At 44.4% G+C, this 18,371-nt stretch overlaps 1 protein-coding gene across 4 annotated transcripts in view; it reads right to left on the bottom strand.

Moving 5' to 3' along the window:
- Positions 1-6,240: 6,240 nt before the first annotated feature.
- The window catches only part of TAF5L (TATA-box binding protein associated factor 5 like), a 42,476-nt gene continuing 30,345 nt past the window's right edge, over positions 6,241-18,371 (bottom strand). For all 4 annotated transcript variants that reach the window (XM_040429411.1, XM_040429414.1, XM_040429412.1 and 1 more), the window contains exons 4-5: positions 13,041-13,765; positions 6,241-7,294 (exon numbers count right to left, since the gene is read on the bottom strand). In XM_040429411.1, coding sequence (XP_040285345.1) covers positions 6,497-7,294; positions 13,041-13,765 — 1,523 coding nt within the window. In that variant the 3' untranslated portion in view covers positions 6,241-6,496. The remainder of the gene's footprint in view (positions 7,295-13,040; positions 13,766-18,371) is intronic.

Raw genomic sequence — 18,371 nt, 5'->3', positions numbered from 1 at the left:
GTTGACGAGCACAAAGGCTGGAGATCATTATGTCAGGCTGATTGCCATTTTAACCCAGACTTGACATGTTAAAAGGAGGGTGATGCTTGAAATCATTGTTCTTCCATTGTTAACCATGGTGACCTGCAAAGAAACACGTGCAACCATCATTGTGTTGCATAAAAATTGCTTCACAGGCAAGGATATTGTGGCTACTAAGATTGCACCTCAATCAACAATTTATAGGATCATCAAGAACTTCAAGGAAAGAGGTTCAATTCTTGTTAAGAAGGCTTCAGGGCGTCCAAAAAGTCTAGCAAGCGCCAGGATAGTCTCCTGAAGAGGATTCAGCTGCGGGATCGGAGTGCCACCAGTGCAGAGCTTGCTCAGGAATGGCAGCAGGCAGGTGTGAGCGTATCTGCACGCACAGTGAGGCGAAGACTTTTGGAAGATGGCCTGGTGTCAAGAAGGGCAGCAAAGAAGCCACTTCTCTCCAAAAAAAAACATCAGGGACAGATTGATCTTCTGCAGAAAGTATGGTGAATAGACTGCTGAGGACTGGGGCAAAGTCATATTCTCCGATGAAGCCTCTTTCCGATTGTTTGGGGCATCTAGAAAAGGTGAGCGCTACCATCAGTCATGCCAACAGTAAAGCATCCTGAGACCATTCATGTGTGGGGTTGCTTCTCATCCAAGGGAGTGGGCTCACTCACAATTTTGCCCCAAAACACAGCCATGAATAAAGAATGGTACCAAAACACCCTCCAACAGCAACTTCTTCCAACAATCCAACAACAGTTTGGTGAAGAACAATGCATTTTCCAGCACAATGGAGCACCGTGCCATAAGGCAAAAGTGATAACTAAGTGGCTAGGGGACCAAAACGTTGACATTTTGGGTCCATGGCCTGGAAACTCCACCGATCTTAATCCCATTGAGAACTTGTGGTCAATCCTCAAGAGGCGGGTGGACAAACAAAAACCCACTAATTCTGACAAACTCCAAGAAGTGATTATGAAAGAATGGGTTGCTATCAGTCAGGAATTGGCCCAGAAGTTGATTGAGAGCATGCCCAGTCAAATTGCAGAGGTCCTGAAAAAGAAGGGCCAACACTGCAAATACTGACTCTTTGCATAAATGTCATGTAATTGTCAATAAAAGCCTTTGAAACGTATGAAGTGCGTGTAATTATATTTCACTACATCACAGAAACAACTGAAACAAAGATCTAAAAGCAGTTTAGCAGCAAACTTTGTGAAAACTAATATTTGTGTCATTCTCAAAACTTTTGGCCACGACTGTATGTGGGGACAGTGTGGGGAAATTGCTATGTGGGGACAGTGTGGGGAAATTGCTATGTGGGGGGAAATTACTATATTGGGCAGTGTGGGGGAAATTACTATGTGGGGGCAGTGTAGGGGAAATTACTGTGTGGGGGCAAACTACTATATGGGGGCAGTTTGGGGGAAAATTACTATGGGGGGATTACTATGTGGGGGCAGTGTGGTGGAAATTACTATATGGGGTGTTGCTATTGGGGAGGCACTGTAGGGGCAATTCTATTATTTTTGGAGACACTATACAGGCATTATTGCCTGGAGCACAATAGAGGATGTTATTATTACTGGGGGAACTCTAGGGGACATTATAGCTGCTGTGGACACTATAGAAACATTTGGGGTAATTTATCAAACTGTTGTAAAGTAGAACTGGCTTAGTTGCCCATAGCAGCAAATCAGGTTCCACCATTCATTTTTGACAGCTCTTTTGGAAATCCAGTTCTACTTTACACCAGTTTGATAAATGACTCCAATTATGTCCATTAGGGTCACTATTTTTTAAGCAGTATAGTACCTGCCATGGGGCATTGGGGAGCACAACAGGCACAGTATTGGGGGTGGCAGCAGGATGACACTGTGGGGACACCAGGATGGGGAGGTTGATGAAAAAATTTAGAAATCTAACGTGTCTGTGTTACAAACTGTAGAGATGAGATGTGGCTGAAAGAATTTGCCATGGTGGTCTGGGTCAAATGGAGGAGAAGAGGAAAGAGAAGGTCTACATGACAGGAGATGTCACTGGATGTAAGAGGTATGTGGTGCTATATTCTCCTCCATGTCTTTTTTATTATAATTATATGTATTTTAAATTTGGCGACCAAATTTTTCCGTTTTTTTTTTTAGTCTGAAGATGTCATATGGCCTAGGAAGAGACTGTGGGGCTCATGAAGCACCGCAGCCTCTTCATACAAAAAAAATAAATAAACTAAAATGGAGGGAGGGGCCCAAGTTGGGTAGACAGCCCCAGGCTTTTCCTGCACTTAATCCGCCGCTGCCCACGACCCATGCCACAGGGTCCCCTCCCCTTCATTGGTGGCAAAAAAAAATAACACCAAAATATTAAGTATAAATTACCCCCTTTCCCAATTTTACATATAAAATATATATAATAAATAAACATATCACATATTGCCACATCCGAAAAGTCCAAACTATTAAAATATATATTTTTTAAAATCTCCTATGGGGTGAACGCTGTAACAGAAAAAAAATTCTCAAAAATGAAAAATGCACAGAATACCGGTATAAGTTATCGCAGGGCTCGACAAATCCCAGGCGCCAGGTCGCCAATGGCGACCAGGAATTTGGTCCTGGCGCTTGGGTATTTGTCAGCCCGTTTTCAAAGATGCGCTCTCGGCGCGCACCATGGTTTCCCGAGCCAGCACAGTGGAGGAGAGGAGTCCCTCCCTCCCCAATGTGCGCGGCTGCCGATGACCACCAATGAGAACAGAGTAGGAGAAGGAGGGGAGGGTCTGTGGCCACTGTGCCACCAATGAAAGCCTGAATATTAATGTGCCGGCCATATCCCGGACCCTATGACTGACTGCACGCTGTGATCCGCGCGATTAACCCCTCAGTTGAGGGGTTAATCGCGCGGATCACAGCGTCCTGTCAGAGGTCGGGTGCCGGGAGTGTTTGTCTGCATTGGTGTCAGTGGGCAGTTCCGATCGGAGTCCCAGCAGTGTAATGATGGGGCTCCGATCGGTTACCATGAGTCACACTACTGAAGTCCTGGCTGCCATGGTATGTTAGTGAGCAGCATTATACTCACGTGCGCCGTGGCCGCCAGGCGCTCCTTCTTCTGTCTGTGCGGCTCATTGCAAATGCTTATAGCATTAGCAATGCGCCGCACAGACCTGCACAGACCTATGAGAAGAAGGAGCTCCCGGCGATCACGGCGCACGTAAGTATAATGCTGCTCACTAACATACCATCGCAGCCAGGACTTCAGTAGCGTGACTCCTGGCTGCCATGGTAACTGATCGGAGCCCCAGCATTACACTGCTGGGACTCCGATCGGAACTGCCCACTGCCACCAATGATGGGGAGGAGGGGGACCCTGTGGCCACTGCCACCAATATGTTTACTATTCAGACTTAACATGTAACTTTAGCAATGACCGTGAAAAATAATTAAATTTTCAGAAAGTTAATGTGTTATGTTGAACATTGGGGGTAAAATATCCTTATGTTTCTGAAGAATTAATTGTAATTACCAAATTCATAAAATGTCCTTTTATGTTGACAGAGGAGACTGAGGATTTTATGGAAAGAAAACGTTCCTTCCTGACAATCTGGTGCTCATCAGTGATCTCCATTTTCATCGCTCATCCCCATACAGAATCCTAGTTTGCTGGCAGCAGAGTCACGTTTACACAGGATGATCTGCTGGCAAACAATTTACGTGACTGCACCAACAATCTTATTACCTGATGAAGGAGCAATCGATGGTAGATTTACGCCAACAAATGCTAATGATGGCGATAATCTGAGCGAACATCGGGCAGTGTAAAAGGCCCTTAATGCTTTTGTCCATAAATACTACTCCAGAATTCTGGCGTGATAAATACCCCTCCCAGCATCCTATACAGGAGAAGGCACTCAGCAGACTGAAATGTGGCTGTGGGAAAGTTTCAACAAAAGATATATCATTTGTATGTCATTTAACCCTGCTGTTTCCATGCTTAGATGGGTCTTATTCAGCAATTAGAGCCTTTACTGTATTACTGGATGAAGAGATAACTGTCAATCAGTAAATAGGAGCACCCACATGACTTCAAAATATAGAAAGAACAGGGATTTAAATAAATGGTACCCCCATGCATCACAAGAACTGGGGTCCTGGCCCCCTGAATGGAGCATCAGATCAAGCATGTGTGCTGTCACTAGATTCACTCTTTATGGGACTGCTGGTTATAGCCTAGTACTGTACTCTGCTATCTCTGGTAGTCCTATAGAAAGTGAATGGAGTGTCCTCTTACAATGAAAAACCATGTCATCATAAATAAACTCTTAAAGGCCTTTATAATGGCTCATTTTGTCTAGGGGACAATCAGTGAAGGAATTAAAATGGCCGTTGTCAGATGACATGGAATCTGTCCTCCTAATGACACTGCAGGATGGCCTGTGTGAGAACTCAGAACACAGAGCAGGATCCTGGTTCTTTGCCTGTATGAGCACTGACGAGGACAGCCGAGACGTCAGCTGAAGTGCTGGTCCTCAGCTCTACACTTGAGGTGACCGGTCTCTTCTCAGCTGTCATCTGCACACGATTCCACGCAGAAAAGGGCTCCTACTCTGCATTCTCACACAGGCCGTCCTGTCATTAGGAAGATGGAGTCCCTATCAAGGCTTCGGACAGCGGCCATTTTAATTCCTTCAATGATTGGTCCCTGGACAAAATGAGCCATTATAATTAAAGGCATGTAAGAGTTTATTTACAATATGCTTTCTTCAGTATTTTCTTTCCCAGAGAACCACTTTAAGAACCCTCCCTCTGTAACACATGCCAAACCTGCAGCCCTCCAGCTGTTGCAGAGCTACAACCCCAGCATGCTCCGATAGATGTAGGCTGTCTGGGCCTGATGGAAGCTGTGGTATTGCAGCTGCTGGAGGGCTGCAGATTTGACATCCTTCCTCTATAAATTAGAATCCTATAAGGGGTTGTCCGGTCCTTTACCAGTGACCTGTGGGGGTCTTTCAAACAACCACCCCGATGAATTAACAGTAGCTCTGGCACTACACAGCTTGGAGCTGGTTACCACAGTGCTGACCAGCAGGGGTGCGGGGTGTGACTGAAAGTGATGGCCTAGCTGATTGGCTGCAAACAAATGGAAATCCCCTTTAATGGCTTAAACATCACATACATTTTAATTTATGATATATCTTTCTTACTGCTAATAGACCATTTGGATTTACAGACTTTTTTTTATTTCTAATGGGAATCTGTCACCGCTCTCTTGGGTAATTATCTGTAGTGGTTATTACTACAGATAAGGAGTCCAGGTGGCCATTTTTTTTTTCTGTGCACAAGCAAGGAACTCTTCTTCATTAGGTTAGTGAAGCACTACTGCAGGGGTCATCTCCACCTCCACAGGACTGCCAGAGGTATTTAAATGTACTAAGAATTTGTGTGGGACCTGATTGGGACTGGGGGCAGGAAGGTGAGCATGTCACCAGTTTTTTTTAATTTTTTTTGGGGGGGGAGGGGGGAGAGAAAAGGTGAGCTTGGGGAACAAGCATGTGACTGGATTGGGGGGGTAGGATTGTGAGTTTAGGGAGATGGGCAAATGAGCACTGACCAGATTGAGGGAGGGGGAGGTTGGTGAGCCTAAACAATTGCTGGGGGGCTGGTTATGAAAGAAAAACAGCTTTCTGATTACTTTGAGGGAAGGCGTGAAGAGCTTGAAAACAATTGCTGGGGGGAAACAAGCTAACTGACTACTTTGGGGGGTGCGGTGGGGATGGCCGGAATGTGATTAGTCTGTGGTGGTGGTGGTGGTGTAATCTAAGAGTGATTGGTGCAGCTCTGTGGGGGTCACCAGTATATGGGGTACCAATGTATGTCAGACAGTGGTGGGGAGGGCAGCCCTCAGTCACTTAAAATGAGGGAGGGCTGCACTTCCTCACTATCGCCCCACTGTACAGTTGGTGGGAGGGGGTTCCCCATATATTGGTCCCTTAGGAGGATTTCAAGGAGCAGTGACAATCTTTACTATCTATTTTTCAGAAAAGTTGTAAACCTCTTTAAGCCGTGCAGGTCAGGCAGGGTTGTTGAGAATTTTAGGACATAGCTAGTAAATACATGGTTTGGGTCACATATTTGTGTTACATTACTTTCCTGTATGGCTCGGCACACAGAGCGCTTCAGTTTTTAAATCGGCACTCCGTACAAAAAAGGTTGCCGACCCCTGCACTACAGTCTGGACTATGCACTTCACAGGGTAGCATAAATCCAATAAAAATAAACTGTGATCCGAACCCCTTATCTGCAATACTACTCATGAAGTAGTGCAGATAATAGTCCAAGAACATGGTGACAGATTCCCTTTAATTTAGTGGTTTGGGCTACAAGTCAAAATAATAAAAAACAAAAAAAAAACGAAACAAAAATTATTTAAGCTCTGGAAATACATTTAAAAATGCTTTCATTCACATTTTTCAGCCTAAAATAAAAAACTAATATTCCTGATTTCCTAAAGCCGTCCCAATTACCATTAACAGATTACAAGCCATAAATTGCACACTCAAAACATTATTTGTCTGCCCTGTGTACACTCCAACTAATTCACTGGAGGAGCCATCAGAAAGAGCACTGCAATATGGATTTCTAATATCCCATAAACGAACAGAGTTGTCCATTGATGCAGAGGCAATCAAACTACTATCTGGGCTAAACGCAAGACTGTTGACATTGTCCGTATGCCCTCTTAGTTCTTTAAATAGTGTACCTGATCCCAGATCCCATAATTTAAGTCGATGGTCTTCCCCAGCTGAGGCCAAGTACTTTCCATTAGGTGAAAAAGCAAGAGCAAGTACAGGCCCTCGGTGACCGGTAAAAAGCCTCACAGAGTTCCCCTGCTGACTGCTCCACAGACGAACTGTTTTATCCATAGATCCTGTGGCAATGTAATTGGAATTGGGATGGAACTTTACACAGTCTACATCTGCTAAATGTCCAGAATATATCCGGAGAGGAAATGTTCGGTCAAATGACCAGAGTCTGGCTGTGCAATCATGGGAGCCACTGGCGAAAAACAAACTACAAGTGCTGACATCTAGATCCCATATTGGGTATGCATGACCCTCATACAGGACTGTGTTAGTAAAACTGTTTAAATCCCAGTAACGAATGGAAGCGTCTTCAGAGCACGACAAAAGGCCTGCACTGTTGGACAGGTATCGTGTACTATAAACTGGTCCACCATGGCCTCTTAATATCTTCATTTCAGTTCCTGCCTGGTCATCCATTTCGTCCTGTTGAAAAAATAAAAAATAAAAGATTTCATTCAAAGAAATTGCAGTGTGTTGCACCTTTAATCCGCTTATACTTTTTTCTGAAGTGGAAAGCTAACGAAGGTAAGAAAACATGGACAGCCCGCCAAATGCCCAAGCATCCAACAGGCCGTTTTACCACACAGGGCTTTTTTTTCCCCCCTTTTTTTGCAGTAACCCAACTTCCACAACATGTGACATTGCAGCTGAATGATCACCAATTAAAGGGGTTGTCCAGCAAATCGTTTTTTTTTTTTTTTTAAAGCAATATGTAACCAGAGATTTCCTTACTAGTTTGCATAGACCCATAGCTGTGGTTTACCCGATTAGAACACTGTTTTCTTTTGCTGATCAGAGGCTCCATTCCAAAGTTATACTTTCTTAATTTTGCTCGTTAACCCTTGATGTTCCGCGGTCAGTGCTGACCGCGGCACGTGCGATGTGTGGAGGGAGCGAGCTTCTATCGGGTCCCTGCGCTGCTGTGACTGGGAGCCGATTGCAGGGAAGGCAGCAGGATGCCTTCCTTAGGCATCGTCAGGGTGGATTCGATTTAAATCAAAATGATTTAAATCACAATTTAAATCACTAGTCAGTAAGGCTGGATTTAAATCATAGTTTTCTACATAAGGACTAATTCTTGCTGGTATAACTTATAATATGCAAGTAGATGAAGATTTTTAGAATAACAACTTTTCATATTAGGTTGATTCTGTATTCATAGGTTTGTAGAAGTTAGGATTAAGGTCTTTTTCTCAACTCTGTTCATGTTATAACATTTTTGCTGTGAAGAAGAGGCATGTGATCTCTGCTGAGTCAAATTCAGTTTTGAGAACTGCAGAAGTAAACCAAGCATCTGTGATAATATCTTGTAGGCAGGGAAACTGCCCAATAATCTTACAAAAACCTCTGGAAGAGCATGACATTGTGAATGGATTAATGGAATTTATTTACCAAAAAAATTAAACATATACAGCCTTATTCTACATAATTAAAAAGCAAATCTTTATTTCATGATGGAATAACCTTTGGATGGTAATATATTTTCCTCAAAAAGCATTTTATATAAAAAAAATCCAATTTTTTAAAATCATTGATTCTTATCCACCCTGGGCATCGTGGTTGCCTTCCTATAATCCTGTGAGATCCAAACACCTGGATCTCACAGGAAGCAGGCTGTAAGTGTATTACAGTGTGTAGTACACTTACAGCCAATGCATCACAATACAGAAGTTTAGTAAAGGGGATCAGACCCCCAAAAGTTGAAGTCCCAGAGTGGGACAAAAAAAAAAAGTGTAAAAAAAAAATAAAAATAAAAAGTTTTGGGTCAACTTACATCACAAAGTGCAACACCAAGCGCCCCCCAAAATATTACCAAACAGTTACCTTATCCCGCAAAAAATGAGCCCCTACCTAAAACAAATCGCTCCACAAAATAAAAAAAACTCTCAGACCATGGAGAGACACTAAAACATGATTTTTTTTTTGTTGTTGTTGTTTCAAAACAGCTTTTATTCTATGTAAAAATAAAAATACAAAAAAAAGTAGTCATTTTTTTATAGAGCAGTTTGTTTTACGGATGCGGCGATACCAAATATCACATGACCTAACCCTTCAGGTGAACACCGTAAAAAGGATTAAATAAACTGTCAAAAAATCCATTTTTTTTCACTTTACATCACAAAACGTGAAATAGCAGGCGATCAAAATGTCATATGCACCCGAAACTAGTGCCAATCAAACAGTCATCTCATTCCGCAAAAATGATAACCTACCCGAGACAATCGCGCAAAAAATAAATAAAAAAGCTATGGCTCTCAGACTATGGAGACACTAAAACATGATTATTTTTTTGTTTCAAAAAAGATATTCTTGTGTAGAACTTAAAATAAAAAAAAATGTACACATATTAGGTATCGCCGCGTCCGTAAGAAAGTGCTGTATAAAAATATCACATGACCTAACCCCTCAGGTGTGCTAATGTCAGCTGAACACAAGTATTACTTACACCTACCTACGTGCCGACGTTCTGGCTAAATAATTACTTTTACATTATGTAAATGAGCCTCTAGGAGAGGGACGGGGGACGTTGCTCCTAGAGGCTATGTTTTCTCACCACTTGACACACCCTCGTAAACTTGATTGACATCCTTGGTCTCCTGCAGCCCCGCGAATCCCGCGCCGTCCCGTTTAGGGGCAGTGAGGAAGTCGGCAAGCATCCTTGACTTACTGCGAATACTAAACTGGACGGCGCAGGCGTGGGATTTGCGGGGCTGGAGGAGACCAAGGATGTCAATCAAGTTTACCATAGCGTGTCAAGTGGTGAGAAAACAGAGCCTCTAGGAGCGGAAGCAATGCCCCCCTTGCTCCTAGAGGCTCATTTACATATTATAAAAGTAATTATTTTCCCTAACGTCCTCATGCAGAGTCGAATGGACGGAAGTCTGCAGTCGAGGAGAGCCCTCACGGAATGGTGTAAAGGCCAGTCGCTTCTCCGAAGGAAGGCGAATCGGTGCCGCATCCGTTTCTAGAAGCATACCCAGAAAGACCAATTGTCTGGAGGGTGTCAGATGACTTCTGCAGGTTGACCAACCACCCCAAACGTGCCAGGGTTTCCAGCGTGATCTGTACGCCGTTCGATGCTTGAGCAAAGGAGGGGGCCTTGATGAGGATGTCGTCCAGATAAGGCATAAGGAAGATGCCTCTGGAACGGAGCAGGGCGAGAAGAGGGGCTAGAATCTTTGTGAAGACCCGAGGCGCAGTTGCCAGCCTGAACGGGAGGGCGACAAACTGGTAATGACAGTCTCCTATCGCAAACCACAGGAATCGCTGGTGACTCCGCATGATGGGGACGTGGAGGTATGCGTCCTGGATATCTATGGCTGAAAGGAATTCCCCCTGCTCTAGAGAAGCAATTCCGGAACGAAGGGATTCCATTCGAAACTGCTGGAGACGGAGGAACTTGAACAGTTTGAGGTCCAGGTTTGGGGCATACTGAGCCCTCCTTTTTGGGGACCACAAAAAGGTTCGAATAGAACCCATTGAACCTTTATGCTGGGGGAACGGGAGAGATGACTCCCCGTTCCAGGAGGGACTGAATGGCCTGGGAGAAGGTGGCCGCTTGCTCTGGGTCCCGTGGAAAACGGGATAAAAAAACTTGTCTGGGGTAAGAGACAAGAACTCAATCAGGTATCCTGAGGACACAATCTCGAGCACCCAAGCGTCGGACACGTGGGTCCGCCAGACGTCCTGGAAGAAAAGGAGGCGGCCCCCCCACCCAGGTGGGCGGGGCGCACCTTCAGGCTGAGGACTGCTTAGCCGCAGGGGGTCTAGCGGCCTGAGGTCTGGGACGCCCAGGAGGGTTGTGCCGGAAAGGAAATTTTTTTGCTTCGATCTTGGGAAGTAAACCCGCCTCCCCCAGCGGAGGAGCTCGCCGCGGGGCTGGAACTAGCGAACTGACGAAAGGGCCTGCTACGCGAGGAACTTGACCTAACGTGCGAGGCCCGCCTGGCCCTAGGCTGTGGGAGATGGGTGCTCTTGCCTCCCGTGGCCTCAGAAATAATTTCGTCCAGACGAGAACCAAAGAGACGGGTTCCGGCAAAGGGGAGACAGACTAACGAATGCTTGGAAGTCGCATCCGCTGCCCACACCTTCAGCCAAAGTTTGCGGTAAGGTGACCGCAAGCACTGAAGAGCGCGCGATGAGGGCTCCAGCGTCTAATGATGCCTCGCAGAGGAAATTCCCCCGCCTGGGTTAGCAACTGCTCTAAGGAGTGGAGATCCTGAGCAGGAACCTCGGAAAACAAGTCCTGGTTCAGCTGGCTGCCCCACTTAGAGATTGCCTTTGCCACCCACGCGGAGGCGAATACGGGCCTAAGGGCTGAACCCGTAGCTGCGAAGAGGGACTTCGTCAAGGATTCTATCCAACGCTCTTCAGCGGACTGAATAGAGGATCCATCGGCTATAGGAATAGCCGTATTTTTGGCTAGCTGTGCCACTGGTGGGGTCCACTTGGAAACCACCGCCGAAAAATCATTATGGCGAGGAAACACCCTTGAGGCCTGTTTAGGACTGCACCCGGAAGGCGTCTCTGATAGCAGCAATGAGGATATAAATGGTGGAAGCCAACTTAGAAGGCTGCACCGTATCCATATCTGAATTCTCAACCTCTCCTTCGGACAGCACGTCCCCAGGAAAAGAAAACCCTGAGTGTGACTGTACAAGGGGTGGAGAGGGAGACGCTTCAGAGGAAGAAACGTGGTCTACTCTGGAAACGCTTGTGTGAATGCTGTGCACTGACGGAATCACCAGAGGGAAGTAACCTGGGGGTCGCCCAAGCCCTGGAGGGTGCATCCGAGGGAGGTGCAGCCTGCGTAGGTGGCGGATTCTCAACCAAGCGACCCACTATAGATTGGGAGATTTTAGCGAGGTTTTCCACTGCCTGAGAGAGAGTTCTGGCCCAATCAGGTAACTCAGTGGGTGGAAGGGGAGGGCAGGATGACGGGCTGAAGGAGGGCCCCCTGCCTAGGCATCTGACAAGCAGAGCAGACCGAATCCGGTTGCCCGCAGGGGAATTTTGCCTGACATATAGAGCAGGCATAGTGAACAGTTATTGGTAGCCGAGGCAGAGCCCCAGAGGGATCAGACATGATGGTGGTGACCTAGGGGGGTTGGTAATCTGAGCTGGAGAGAGTACAGCGACCTGAGGAGAGGAGCACAGTTCCTAACAGAGCCAGGAGCAGACGCCGTCCAGAGGAGGATGTCCCACAGTGAATACTTCCTGAAGCTGGGGCCGGAAGAGTAAGCCCCGCCCCCTCAGGTCCTGCATCTCCCGCTCATTAACCCCTTCAGTGCCATGGCCGTAGAGAACCCCATGATCACACTCTTAGATCAAATAGGTCAGTCGCCGCTGACTTAATATCTTTATAAAAAAAAAAAAAACCTTTAGTTTTATCCCAGGTGTTCCTTGTAAAATCCCCTCAAATGACAAGAGTGCACTCCCACTGTCTAGAGAGAAACCGAGGTAATAAGGCTCCTTCACCATAAGAGCTGTATCAGTCTACCTCAGGACATGGTGACAGCTGTTACAAAAAGTCTTACATACTTTCTTAGAACAAAACATTGTCGGAGATGATGGAAAAAGCCCTGCAGTAGAAAAAAAAAATGATAAAATAAATAAAAATCATATGCTCCAGCTGCTGCACGCTAGTGCTCGGCATGTGATCGCTGCAGCCAATCATTGACCTAAGCAGTCTAACTCGGAGGACAGAGATTGGCTGCAGAGCTGGTGTGCTGCACACTCACTTATAATGACATTACCACTGCTGCTGGAATCCCCACTGATCACGAGGGTCCAGTTGTTTTGATGGAGTGGCAGGTCCTGCACCCTCTCCATTCATTCTCTATGCGAGTGCCAGAGATAGCCAAGTACAGCACTGAGCCATCTCCTGTGCTCCCGTAGAGAATGAATGGAGCAGCAGCGTGCATGCATCTATCAAAGTGGGGGAACGGGAACCCCAGTTTTTGTAATTGGTGGGGGTCCCAGCAATCAGCTAGTTATCTCCTATCCTGTGGACATACGATAACAAAGTTGGCACAACCCTTTTAATGCTTATGGAAATGTATAAAAACACTCGTTTCCCACAAATCCTTCACTTCAGCCACATTTATTCTCATGCTTTGATTAAACGTGGACATATCTTTGACTGGTACTATGTAACACAAAAACATACCTCTTCTAGGATATCACTGGCTAGTTGTATGCGCGAAACATCCACTCTGTTCGTTTCTGCTCTAAGTTTTTTCGTCCTCAGGCTCCACAATTTTATAGAAGAGTTATCAAACCCAGCAACAAGGAGTTTGCCATTGGGGGAAATTTCAGCCGTGTTCAACAAATTGTCAGTGTTGTAAAATGCATAGAAACATACAGTCGTACATGAAGGTGGCCCATCTTTTACACGTTTTATACAGTCCTGCAGCTGCTCAAGTGCTGCTTCATTTTGGAGAATAGGAGCTGGTACGTCCTGTGGCTCAAGAGTGCCATTCCCCCCTCTGGTGGAAAAAGTATTACTTGCATATAGTTGGTACTCTGTTCTCTTCTTTGGCTGAACATCTAAATGCACATGTAATGTCAGAGCCTTGAGCAGGGCGATGTTGTCGTCACTTTGCATGTAGCGGAGCAGATAATTATAGCCGTCTTCCTGCAGGCGGACAACATACTTGTTATCGAGAAAAGCTTGCAGCTTAAAGTTTGAGTGTATGTCTTGCATGGTCATGGTTGTCTGAAGCAGCTGAATTATCTCTCTCTGTGCGGGATTCTGAAGAAACATCCCATGGAAACGACTGTAGAAGCTATCCACCATACTTTTAAGGCAATTTTGAACCATGTCAAGATGGAGGTAAACAAATAAAGGGTAGAGTACGGCAGCCACATCCTGGCTTTCAGGACAATCCTCATCTGTTTAAGAAAGAAGAAGAAGAAGAAGAATTAGGTAACATTTTTCTCTTCAGAACGCAGCTTGGCATTTTTATCATCTTTATCTTGACTGAATCGCCTTCAGCCTTTTCTGCCAATGAGGTTTTGGACACAGTTCTGACCAGGTTATGTGGTAAGACTATCTGATGATACAATCACGATTAGACTTCATACTCTCATGTGGTGTCTGACTGCCAGCGATGACGCCACTTCTCATTCTTATTTTATGTCATTTTTATTATTGTGCCAGTTAAAGACTTTCCCTTATATTTTTGGGACATTGCGTGTCATTTTTTGCCTTTGGTATTGCCTCACCCATTTCATCCATCCTCGGTTCAGGGCTACGATAAACCTTACCCCAACCCACATAATTTCCCTGATCAGCATTTTTCAAGAAGAAAAGACCACTCTTGTTTTGAAGGAACAAAGTTCAGGCTTCGTGGACACGATCGCGGCTGTATTGCAGTCCACAAGCCGCATTTAAAAAAAAATAAACACACAACTGTTCAAGAGCCCACAGACAAGGTTCAGAAATTAGAAGCAGACCCAATTAGGAATGCATTAAGTCCTGTTTTTTGTTTGCAGCCAACAGGCATTGTCAGTTTTACTTTAACCAGGATCCATCATCTCTCCTGACTGAGACAACCTTCCTATGTAATAATTCTATAGCATCTTTTCTTCTGATGTGTTATGCATTTCTATTATGCCTACTATAAATTTATGAATAAACTGCCGACTGTTACCATTCCCCTTGTGAAAGAGGTGCGTGTCCCTACAGAGTCTGTAACTACCTGGCCAGTGTCAGACTGTGCAAGGACACACCACCAACTGGTAACACCCAGTTGGCCATTTATTCAAACTTATAGCAGGAATAATAGAGGAACTGTACACAGAGTTACAAGAAAAGATGCTCCAGAGTTATTCACTAAAACATACATGTCAACAGTACAGGTCCCTTTAACTGACTTGATACACTTCAGTAAAATAGTACTGCAGTGTATTATATGGGCACTTAGAGGATTGCAAGTTCAAGTTCCCCAATGGGAAAAAATGTATAAACTTCTTTATTTACATATAGAGTTATCACGATAAAGTATTGTAATAGTCAAAAATACCCACAGTAACCACATGTCGCCAGGTAACTTGGGGAAAATGTGAGCATTTCTTCTTTTGCAAAGTATTGATTGCCCATTAACCCCTTCAGGACCGGGGGATTGCAAATTTTTGCATTTTCATTTTTCACTCTCCGCCTTCCCATAGTCCTAACTTTTGTTTTTTTATTCACATAGCCTTATGAGGGCTTACTTTTTGCGGGACAAGTTGTACTTTCTAATGGCACCATTTATGGTTGCATACCATGTAGTAGGAAGCGAAAAAAAAATAAAAAAAATCAAAATTGAGTAGAATTGTGAAAACGCAATTCTGATACATTTTTCTTGCGTTTTAAGGGCTCAGTCACAAAGGTGTGCTGCCCGTTGCCGCATTACGAATCATGGATGCGGACCCATTCACTTCAATGGGTCCGCAAATCTGGAGATGCGGAACGAAACACTACGGAGGGATTCCGTTCCGTGCCCCCGCACCGCAAAAAGATAACACTTGCTCTTTTTACGGAACGGATGGATCGCGGACCCATACAAATGAATGGGTCCACGATCCCCATGCGGCTAGGATCAAGCCCTAATACTGGAAAAGTAAAAAAAAAATTATTAACCAAAATTTATAACCATATTCTGACCCCTATAACTTTATGTAGTTATGTGTATGTGGCTGTGCAAGGGCTCATTTTTTGCGGGACGATCTGTTCTTTTTAGTGATGCCAATTTGAAGTGTGTGTGCGTTCTTTTTGATCACTTTTTATAAAAAAAATTAAAAAAAAAAGATTGGGTAGTTGAAGGGACAAAATAAAAAAAAAATAAAAAAAATAAAAAAAAAGGGAAATTGGCCGTTTTAATTTTTCCCCCCATTACACCATTAATATTGTTATATTTTAATTGTATGGGCATTTTTGCACGAGCCGATGCCCATGATGTTTAAGTATTTTTATTTTAAGGAAAGGAGGGCAATTTGAACGTTTATTTTATTTTTTATATTTGTAAAAACGATTTTTTTGTTTTTTTTTACCTTGGGTGACAATAACTAGCAGTCATTAGATTGCCCATTGAAGTATATATAGACATCATTGAACACTTAATTTACACTATAACAATACAATGCTGCCACCTATTGGCCTGTATTGGTATATTCCTGAAACAGGCACCGAAGCCTCAAGCAGGCTTTGGGCTATTTCAGCAATGTAACAGGTTTCCTGATCTCAGTCAAGTAACGCCGTTACCGGACCAGAAGGGCGATTTCCGCTTCCGGACTGATCACATGCCGTGGTCACATTTGACTACGGCATCTGAAGGGTAAAATGTATGCGATCAGCCTTATGGCTGATCGCTTACATGTGCCGCGGGTCTCTGCCATTTAAAATAGCAGAAACCTGGCGGCTATGGTGTCCGTTGCCATACATATACGATGGAGGTCCTTGAGGGGTTAACAGTGTTGTCCAGGTTCGACATTTCACCATTTTTACCCAGGCAGCCGCCCTGATAAGAGCTGTTGTGCTTTTCACAAGTGTATCAAACATTTATCTAAATATTATAATTATTGTGGCTTTGATTATATATACACCTATAAGAGGCCATATTGCTATATGTATGTATTTTAAAGATGGCTGAGAGAGGGTCATAGGAAGGACGCTGTTAATAAGATTTCTTCTCATGGATGTACCAGTCTGAAAAAAGGCCTTCTTGTCAAAGGATATTCTCTGGACGCAGCTGGTGCTAATCACCTCTACAGTTTGGAATTTATTAATGAAAGCAGAAAATCTGATTAATAACGTATAATCAACCATAGTTTTGTACAAGAAAATCATATGCATCGTTTTAGATTGTTACGTATTAAGGACGTTTATGTATCTGTCATATATATTTCTCAATAGGAACGCATATATTCCTATTATATGAAGAAAACCGTTTAAGTATGGACTTTGTTAATGAGCATCTGTAAAGATGTGTTATTTTAACTAACCATCAATCACCCGTTGGTGTAGCAGAGGAGGCACAGATATCTCTGAGAAAATAAGGCTCATCATATTGTTATCGGTCCCATAAATTAACAATGTGGGAAACATTCAAATGGTGCCTAAGAGTCTGTGCTTGATTGGTAGATGTGTCAGAATGAATCCCTCTAGCTTTGATTTAGGTTCTAGATGTCATGTGTATAGAATGTGAGATAAAGTCATACTTGGATATTTAACCCTTAATAGAATGATACTAATCGTTTAGGTAATAGTGTCACCTATGGGTAAATGAGTAACATTACACCAACAGCAGAAGTGCATTTTGGGTAATGCAATGACATTACAGTTCTTATATGTACACCCCGCAATAATTGATAGGGGGTGTTTATGAAGGAGGAGTAACTGACTCTTTGGCATATACCCGTTGCCAACCTAGTTATTTCTATAGCTTAGCAAGGGTCTGTCCCAACTGTTATTTTAGCAATAGTGATTCACTCTCTTCCCAATATTTTAATGTGAATTAATAAAGTATAATACCACATTTTAACAGGTACCATAATTTCACGGAACACCAGCATCATCCCTCCTCCTCCTGACATGTGACTTTGGCCTCGCCTCCAAAATGGCCGGGGCCACCGGAGCTCCCAGCGCAACCACGCAGGAGCACCGGACCCCTCCTACATTCCACCAGCAGACCGCTGCGAACCTCTGCTGAAGCAGCGAGTCACAAAACTGCTGTGGCCCCCTCCCGCACTACGAGCAGGCCGCGGCGGTGGCGAGGAGCGAGCAGGAGGTGGGCGGCAAGTACAAGAGACCTGCAGCTGGGGGTGAAAGAACCGGCTCCACACCGGGAGACATACGAGGGACCTAGCTACCCTGAACGACAGGGATTTCTAGCTTCCCAGGTCCTCCAGCCAGATACTGTACACAGCCAACCAGGCTATGGAATCACTCCAGGCTTCCTAGGGACAGGAAACCACTGATGTATGGGATGGAAGTGTTTCCTTTACTGCTCTAGGTTGGCTCCCCCTGGGGGGAGGAGTCCATCTCTCTGGTGGTGCTGTTTATGGTGCGATTTCAATCATGTAACAGATGATAACCTGTGCTACAGGTGTGGTGAGTAGGTTGGCGCACTCTCACATTTAAGGGGGGGGGGGGGGGGGGGGGGGGGATTGCTCCAAAAATAAGACTTTTCTGGCAACAATTTGACGCCTTGATTAGGAGGGTCTAATTGATCAACGTTTCTCTTCTAGTAGACTTATAGTATTAACTAGGCTGGTTTCGGGTCACACACCCTGTAAAGTCAATGTAATTAGAAGTTTACCAGGTACTTGATATATTTCCTCCTACAGACTGTATTCACCATCTTGGAATACTGCCTGAAAAATTTCATTTTCAGCCATTTCTTTTATTTATGTGGTACATGCACAACTCCCCACCCCACCCTGGTTTTTCTATTAACGAACAGCAATATTTTCTGCTTTATGTCAATTAGCTGTTTACTATCGTTCATATGAACAT

This window comes from Bufo bufo, chromosome 4 (assembly GCF_905171765.1).
Source record: "Bufo bufo chromosome 4, aBufBuf1.1, whole genome shotgun sequence".
Classification (NCBI taxonomy): domain Eukaryota; kingdom Metazoa; phylum Chordata; class Amphibia; order Anura; family Bufonidae; genus Bufo; species Bufo bufo.
Note: the sequence above shows the minus strand (reverse complement) of the source record. Positions and strands in the feature narration are given on the sequence as shown.